The sequence below is a fragment of the Haplochromis burtoni genome, unplaced genomic scaffold (genome assembly GCF_018398535.1).
Source record: "Haplochromis burtoni strain Fernald_Lab_line unplaced genomic scaffold, NCSU_Asbu1 Contig_308, whole genome shotgun sequence".
NCBI lineage: Eukaryota > Metazoa > Chordata > Actinopteri > Cichliformes > Cichlidae > Haplochromis > Haplochromis burtoni.
In genome coordinates, this window is record NW_024582669.1 from 374,454 (window position 1) to 383,877 (window position 9,424).

General features: G+C 36.7%; 1 protein-coding gene across 1 annotated transcript in view; it reads left to right on the forward strand.

Moving 5' to 3' along the window:
• Nucleotides 1-485: 485 nt before the first annotated feature.
• The window catches only part of pemt (phosphatidylethanolamine N-methyltransferase), a 76,879-nt gene continuing 67,940 nt past the window's right edge, over nucleotides 486-9,424 (forward strand). The window contains exons 1-2 of the mRNA XM_005941768.3: nucleotides 486-748; nucleotides 2,931-3,038. Coding sequence (XP_005941830.1) covers nucleotides 641-748; nucleotides 2,931-3,038 — 216 coding nt within the window. The 5' untranslated portion in view covers nucleotides 486-640. The remainder of the gene's footprint in view (nucleotides 749-2,930; nucleotides 3,039-9,424) is intronic.

A 9,424-nucleotide genomic window follows, 5' to 3' on the forward strand; every position in this document is an offset into this window, starting at 1 on the left:
GGACATAAAAGTTAAAGAAGAAAAAGACAACAAGAGAAGTGAGGGAAGAAACGAAAGAGGAATTATTAACTTCAGCCAACTGGGAAACAAAGCTGAATAGGTCTGCTTCAGTAGTTATTACCCTTTAATTTAGACTTCTAAAAAAGGAAAAAACACTTACAAAAAAAATCAGTTTCAATCTTCATCTTGCATTTAAACTGATATGTTTTACAACTGAACGGTTTATAGAGGTTATAGCTGGGAGGGAGTCCTACAGGTTATTTTTTTCAAGCCAGCAGATGTCACTCTAGAGCGACAGGCGATCCTTTTTACTACAGAAGAGGAAAAAAAAGGACATAAAAAAAATCAAATATTAAATGTTCAGGTGTATTTTACAAAACATATTCAAATAAATATTAAAACATTATTTTGTTATTATTTTCTTCATCTGCAAAATTAAAATAAAATTAAATAAATAAATTGAACCGCATTTCCCACAATGCACTGCAAGGTTGGAGGTTATCTGGACATGTGTAGATACCCACAACTGCCGCCTCTTTTTAGTGATAAATTAGAACTTTGCTCTGTTTATTGTGCAACACTTATCTTCCGCGCCGGTGTGTGAGTGCTGCGTGTCCGTTAGCGTCCACTCTGCGTGTATATGAGTGACAGCAACGCAGACGCTGAGCGGAACGACAGTCCTGCTACAGACAACCACCCCGCGCTGCTCGACTGCTGCGGAGGGCTCAACAACGTCGATTATTCCAAGGTAAAAGTGAAGCCGTGTCACAGGAAGTTGTTCCGCGTAACGTAGCTCCGCTTCCCTGAGAAGCTACATTTGTCTCTTGACAGACCGACTGAACTATTGAGCTCTGACCGCCGGAAAACACAGTCGGTACAGTTGGTAATTTCAAAATAAATGCACGACTTTCTTCATTCGGAGAACACGTGTTTACTATGACCAGTACAATGCAGTTTCAGCATAAAACACAGACGTAACAATTCTTGTCTGTTTAATTGAGCCATAACATGTATATTTTGTGACATGCAGGGTATTGTTAAGCTCTTATTTTGATTAAAAGAGAAGAGGTTATGTAACCGGCGCAGGTTGAAAAATGGAGCAGGGAAAGTGCCATGTTTGCTAGCTATTAAATTGTGCATTTCAAAGATAAGTTCATTATTATTGAAGTAATAATACAAATACCAAGCAGAACATTTTAACATTACATTTTCCATATCCATAAACGAAATATGTCTTAGTAAATTAAAAAAAAAAGATTAAAGGTTAGGTGTTATTTATTTCCATCCATCCATTCGCTTCCGCTTATCCTTTTCAGGGTCGCTGGAGCCTATCCCAGCTGTCATAGGGCGAAAGGCGGGGTACACCCTGGACAGGTCGCCAGTCTGTCGCAGGGCTAACACATAGGGACAGACAACCATTCACACTCACATTCACACCTAGTGACAATTTAGATTAAGCAATTAACCTATCCCCACAAGTTGCATGTCTTTGAACGGTGGGAGGAAGCCGGAGTACCCGGAGAGAACCCACGCAAACAAGGGGAGAACATGCAAACTCCACACAGAAAGACCCCGGCCTGATGGTGGAATTGAACTCAGGACCTTCTTGCTGTGCGGCAACAGTGCTAACCACCGTGCCACCGTGCTGCCCATGTTATTTATTGCCCGTGTTATTTATTTATTTATTTATTATATTTATCCAACTCAGCCCATCATATTTTTATTTACATTTTTAAATGTAATTTTTTTAAAATTTATTTTCATATTTTAATTTGTGTATGTATCTGTTGATGGCTGGCAACTTTGTGCAGACGTTTAGCTTCATTTCCACACATGACAAATATAAATATATGTAAAGACGCAAAATGCAAAAATGTAATTGTGTAAGCTGTTAGCCTACAGAATCTTGTGAGCATGTAATATCTTATCTGCTGCATATATCTCAACAAAGTAATGCTAACCCGTTCAATTTCCCTTTTCTCTTTTCTTATCCTTCCAGATAAAAGATTAGCTGTGATTAGCCTTTTTAATTAAAACACACGGTAGTGTGAAGTGTTTTTACCACCCTTTTGTCCTGCTCCATTAAATCTTGGCAGATATTTACTTACCATTTGCCAGTTTTATTCAGTTTTACCCCCGTAATGTAAGAACCCCTCTTCAAGAGAGGGGTTTGCAAACCCCTCCAAGCTCTTGTAATCCAGACCATTCCTTTAGCAAAGCCTTCAGGCTAAAAAGAAGTAAATTTTATGTAGTCACGATGCTGTCATGAAGTCTGCAGATCTTTCCTGTTGACTAACTGCAAAATGGCTCACAGTACTTTTGGCTATAATTCCCTTTTGGTGCTGACACTGTGAAGAACACAGAAGACACCCAAAGTAAACAGAGGGCATTAGCCTAAGGACGGATTTTATTGCTTTCCATCACTGGCGCCAATGGATATAAAGTGGAAAACCACACAGAGGAGCCTACTGTTTTTGAAAGAAATCTTATCGCTGTTGCTGCACTTCATAAAAATTAATTAATTAAGTAATCTTTACACCCTTCAGCGTGTTTCACTGTGTGATCTGTGATTATTTTGCTCCTGCTTATTCAATATCAAAGCGCTGTACGAAAACTTTTGATATAGCATGACTACACGGTAACTGGCCAGTTCAAACCATAAGTCAAGGACACTTTGGTCAGATTAGGGAAGATGGTTGTATAATGTGTAATAGACTGTATATGAAAGATGAGCTGAAAATTGTTTTGTAGACTTTGCTTGGAATTGGCCGGTAGAGCCAGGGCCTTGTCATCTAATGCTAGTTCTGGCTAGTTAGCTTGTTTAACAAGGTGCATCTGTTATTTATTGTCATGTTACATGGAATGGATGTGACCTTAATTGACAAGTCAATTTTTTGTTTCTCTTATTTTCCCGTGGTTATTTCTTTCAGATGGACTTGACGCTGTTGGAAGCCTTCCTAAAACACATTCATGTTTACGACTCCCGCTTGTGTATTGCTGTGATTGCCATCCTTTTTAACCCTTTATTTTGGAATGTGGTAAGTGCTGCTCTAGATTGTATTAGAGCTTTTTTTTTTAGCTACTAAATAAGAGTGTGTATTAGTTTTAATGTGTGTACTTCTCATCCTGTGCAATCAAAACCTTATTCTTCCATTGCCAAAAAGAGCAATTCTTTTCCAATAAATTTTTGTTAGACGTTTCGATTTGAAACCTGTGACGGTTACCTTCAAACAGCGAAAGTCAATACTTAAAAAAATTTAAAAAAAAATCAAACCAAACAGTTGGATTGGAGGCCTGTTATTGCAAATAGGATTTGTAGCTTCCAAGATGGCTTCAGTGTTAATTCTGCTTTTTTTTAGCATAACAAATGTAGGTCATCAGCATATGAGTTATCAGGTTGAGATCTGAACTTTAACAGGGTCATTAACACTGCCTCAAACCATGACACAGCCTCCATTGTTTTACAGATGCCTTTAGACATTCACTGTTGTCTCTCTTTTTTGTCTTCTTCCAAGTCAAAAGAAGCCACAGATTTTGTTTTGTAATTTGGCGTACTTCAGCCTTTTCTCCATGTTTCCCTTTCTTAAAAATGGTTCCTTAACAGCCACTCTGATGACCATTTCTGATGAGCCTTTAGTGAACAGTAGGTGGAGGGGCAGATGCAGCCCTCAGGTCTTGTGTCATATCTTTGCTGTTTATTTTCCTATTTGTTAAGGATAGGACTTTTATGTATTATTAATCTGCTGTAAATAGTTTTCTTTTGCCCTCCCTATTCGTCCTTTGCCCTCCACATGTCCACTTTCTTCACGTTTTTAAGGACTAACTGCACAGCATGCTGAGATATGTCATGTTTTTGGCTAATAGCAGTATGGGAGTCAACGTGTTGGAGATTAGTAACTAAGGAAGAGTCTGCATTCATATTTTTAGTCCTTTACATCATCAGAGGGTAAAGACTCATTACATAAACTTTTACGTGACGCTCCACAGATGCTCCAGGTATCAAGTGCAGGCATAAGTGCTCACGTCTTTCCCACTGATGGTAGTTATTGAGACAATTAAGTCAACACTGTGGTCTAATTATATCTGCAAGTCTACATAATACTGTAAATACAACATTATGTTACATAAAGCCAACTCAACATATTAATATCTAAAGTACGTAAGCATTAGTTAGATTAAAAAACATGCATATATATCTATACATCTTTAATTAAAACTTCACAAGAGGTCAAACAGATATATTGCATTTTCATATGACTCATTGGCTCCAGCAGCCTTCATTTACTCTATGATGCTGCTGCTTAACTTTCATAATAACAATAACAATAATAAATTACTCTGCAGTGGAATGATTCTCTGAAATTGGCCTAATTTAACTAGAGTTTCACTGCTCCAACTGGTTCATGTGTCGGGTTTCGAAATTCATTTAATTAACCTTTTAATGATGACTCACTTGGCCATTTAATCTATCCACCATAACACCTGCACAGCCCAGCAAGAAGCCCCAGCATGTTTGTCTTATGGAAGGAGAAGCCAATTATCTGCATTTAAGTAAATGTCACTGAGGTACTCATTTCAAATCATCCTGTTTCAGCGTTAGGATGCAATAGAAGCTTTAAGTGGCTATAATGTGAGACAAACAGCGTTAGGATTTGCTCATATAGAAAGGTTATCAAACTTTTCACTTTTTTATTATCTCCTCTGTTTGAGCTACACCGCGGTAATTGTCAAAGTTGTGACTACTCTGGATGGAGGTTTAATTAGATTTTATTGGAATATTATCTTGTTAAAGAGTGACTCAACACATTTGGGATGGATGGTGTTATTCTCTACCCCAACATCAGGCTAAAGGAACTGCCAGTGGGATTTTAAGAAGGAATGACAATCCCTTTGTTGTCACCTAAAGAATAAGGAAGATGATTGTAAAGACTGATTTGATAGAAGGTAGTGGAAAAGTAAATGTTACACTTCCAGTTCACTTTTTCTTTTTGTGAATTAATATAATAGATGAGTTATGGAGGTATTTTGCAGCTAATAATGCTAGAGGATGTTTGGATTAGATAAGTTTCCTCTTGCTAACTGATCCAATAGATGCATTTCCAAGAAATATTTGACTATTAAATTGATTGACAATTTTACAGGTTTTTTTTCTTGTTTTGTTTTTGTTACCAACTAGCTGCTAACTTTGAATTTAATTTAGCAGTTAGGAAAAAGTTTGCTACAATGAGAACAGCGTGAATAATAATTAAAGAGGTGAAATGTGATGCAACACCAGTTTGAGAATTTCTACTTTGAAGGTAGTTTATTGTATTTTATCCATTATTATCTATGTGCCAGAAGTGGCCATTTCTAGATGGGATGTTTCTGCTTTGGGTTAGCCATCTTGTGAATGTATAAAGACACAAATATGTATAATGATACAGTGAAGTAATATTATACATATAAACATGCCAGAATTTATTTTTTGTGTTGTTTTGGTAGCTGCCATTTTTTTTTTAAGTGTATTTGCATCTACACGTTTAATTCAGTTTCTGACAAGTTTTATTAAAGCAGGCTACCTGATGAAAGTGTCAAAAAGTCAAAAACTGCAGTTCCACTAGTGGCAACCTAAGGCTGGTTAACAAAGGCACCAGTGCATCAGCATTGCACCCTAACCCTTGATAAGGAGCGTGGCCACTTTGACTGACATAGCCTAGACAGCATCTATTACTTCAAATTATCAAGCTAGACCTCAATGTTTAGTTTTTGTGCCGTTGGTGCCTTTGGGGGCATTTTAAACAGATTCTCTGACAACATAATGGCCTTCTGTGTTGTAAACACCAGCACTACATACAGTCCAATAACTTTAACCAACCTTTAAAGTTGCAATCTGGCACATGTGATATTATTTATATGCTATTAACATATAATATTTTTAGACTACTTAATTTATTTTAACACAGTCAAAGTAAAAATGTACCCTAGAGATGTTGTAGCCTGAATTATCTCTAAGAAGGATGAGCGTTTAATTGGAAAGCTTCCAACACTCTCATACTTCAAAGTTGCCAGTCTACTTTATTATTAGTGAGCAAGGACATGAAGCTTCTTTTGCTTTAACAGCTGCAGTGTGAGGTACACGGTGCCCTGTTAGTTGTTTAACACAACAGGAGATGGTTGAATTGACAGGAGAGTCTGTAAAAGCAAAAGCGTCTGAGCTGAAGATGTTTTGCAGTTTGGAACGACCAAGTAATTATCCTGTGGTCTGTCTACTGTCTGCAGATTTTTTTAGGTGACAGAATTTACAGTAGGTCACAGTCGCACCTCATTGTGACAAAAGAACACTTATAAGAACGCAAATTGTTTACTGCTGCACATTCAGAGGGATCCTAAATGTCCAGGTAAGACTAAAGGCAACTGAAGAACAGTTTGGAAGACATTCCCAGCCCTCTTTTGGCTTTGGGACCAAATTCTTTAGATGTGATCTCCTAAGAAGACATTTCTATTCTGTTTGAGTATGTCAGGAAAATAAGGACAGTCCTTCTTTCTGCACACTTACATTTTATTACCAAACTGACTGACAAAAATGCTGATGGTTATTTAAAATTTGATTTTTTTTATGTGCAGGCTTTTTATTAAGTCTAGTTTGGACCAGACATTTCAGAACCACAAGTACTCTCTCTTTTTTTTTTTAAAGGTTACCATAAGTTTCATGTAGGATTGTCAAGGTTAAAGCCTTAACGATTTATCGGTGGTGGATATTTGTGGCCAATATTCAGCCAATAATTGTATTAATATTTGTAACTGTTAATAAATGAGAATTTAAAAAATAGGGAAGAGGCATAAGAAACAAGTGCACTCTGCATCTTGTCTGTTGACAGCACACTACAAACTACAAACACAACAACCAGCTGATCTGAGTGTGAATGCCTAAATAACAAACTACAACCGTAATGCCAAAAGTTGGGTTACTAAATGCAAATAAATATAGACAGCAACGATGTGCAAAACTCATAAACCCATATTTTATTTACAAAAGAACATAAAAACATCAACTGTTTTAAGTGAGACATTTTACAATTTCAAGAAAAATATTGGCATACTTTAAAATTTATCGCAGCAACCTTTAAAAATACAGGAAAAGTAAGTTAAACTAAAAAGAAACGGCAGGTGTCCTAGAGAGTTTGGGCAGAAATTCACCAATCTGCAAAAATCTGTCTACAAATTGTGGAACAATTTTACAATAATGGTCCTCAACATAACATTGTGAAGACTGTGAATCTCTATAATATGTAATATTACCAAAAAAAAAAATCCCAGAGTCTGCAGAAAATTGTGTCAAAAATTATTATTGGCTGCCCATGATCTTTAACAGCTCAGGTAGCACCGCACTGACAAAAGACATGTTTCTTTCATAGGACAGGCTGCACAAAATACTTCAGAAATCACTGTCTGTGAACACAGTTCATGCAGATAACATGATCTAGAAACCTGCCATCTTCTCTGGGCTGAAGCTCATTTAAGACGGACTGAGGCAAAGTGGAAAACTGTTCTTTGGTCAGATTAATTGAAATTGTCTTTTGGGAAACATTAAAGAGGGGAGAGGCTAGTCCGCTTGTTATCAGCAATTTGTTTACAGACTACATCTCTGATGGTGCATATATAGAATAACCAGATTGCTCATCTAGAAAGGAATCATCAATGCTTAAAGGTATGAAAACCTTTTAGGTGAACCCCAACTATTTACCTGTTTTTCATATTCAAGTGTGAAAATTGTGTAAAGTATTTCCTCCCATTATCTGAGTTTTATTTTCACCTCTGAAAACACAGCAAATGCACAAATATCATTCATATCAACCGCTTAATTTCACAGGAAAAATTTGCACGGCTAATTTTATTCTTTTTTCTTCATATGTAAATTAACAGATCACTGTGTCTGACAGCAAGTGCTAAAAGTGTGCACCAGTACAGGAAATACAATAGTAGCATTTTACCTCAGACACACAATTAAACGCTGGTCCAACAATGTGGGTGTCCCTCTTTTTCAGCATGTGAAGATATAAACTAATCTGGACTAAGTTATAAATAACTTTATTTAAAAAGTACTGCCATATTTTTAGATTTGTCTTAGGGAAAGGTATCATAAATAGTTAAATGAACTGGGAGAAAATCACCTTTCTTTATATAAAGCAACATGTAACTGAAATGTTCTATCAGGAGGTGAGAGACATTCTGTAGAAGTTGTTATAGAGTGCTAAAAAAATCCGTATTTCCTGGTCACACAGCTTTTTATTAGAAAACTCCAGGTACCTATTAAAAGTCTCAGCATAGAGGTATAAGTCTGCAGTGAGGTACTACTGAATACGTGCACCCACACGTGGTTCGACCTGTAAAAAAGCAATCGCAGCTTGGCAGGTACCAGTCAGGAAGCTTTATCCCATTTGCACTCAAACTTTACACAAATAAAGAAAAGCTGTTTTTTTATCACCATATGAGGCCACGCTATGCTAGTGTTTCCAAATCGTGTTTCTTATGCAACAAAATATCCCTGAACTGTTCCAACGTTTATACTGAATCGGATGATGTAACTAAAATGAGATGAAGCACAGAGCAGCTGCCCTGTTTCAACATGAAGTCGAGGCGCGCTTCAGTTAATCTTCAAATTAAACATCGTAATGGTGTTTAAAATGCAAGGTTGGTTAACTGCTCTACATCAGGAGGAAAAACATAAACATATCAGAATGTCCAACCTTCTACCTTTAGTCAAACAAAAACCGGAGGCTGTTGCTAACACATGCTCAACAAACATGATAAAAATAGACTTGATTTTTGCAGAAACCAGCAAATAATACTAGAGTTGCCATCTTCTAATGGCTAGTATTGATAAAACTTCATATTGGAATGTAGAAGTTGTCCCACGCATGTCAGAGAGATACCCCCCTACCGTATGTCAAACCAGTGATTTATAACCATGATAAATATCATAAAACTATGATATTTCACAACTCTGTAACAATCAATAATCATATGATCAAAAAAAATGATCATCAGTCTAAACCAAATCATGAAGATAGCTGTAGAAACTGACTGTTATAACTCCAAAACCAAAAATGTCATATTTGTATTCATCAGTCTATTAGACCCGTTGCCACTGATTGGGTGTAATTTGACATACTTCAGTCTTTTCTCCCAGGTACCTTTGCTGTAACAACCTTTCCCCTGAACCGTCTCTGCTGAGGCTTCAGCGAACAGTGGATGGATTTTTTTTTTCTCATTTCCTAAGACATGACTTTCAGATACTGTTCACCTGATACTTTGTCTTTTTATGTCTCCACTTGTCCAGTTTTCTCACATTTTTAAAATCACACTGCATACCATGCTGACATACGCCAAGTTTTTGGCTAATTGCCAAAAAATAGCATTAACCTTACTAGCTAAAAAAAAAAAA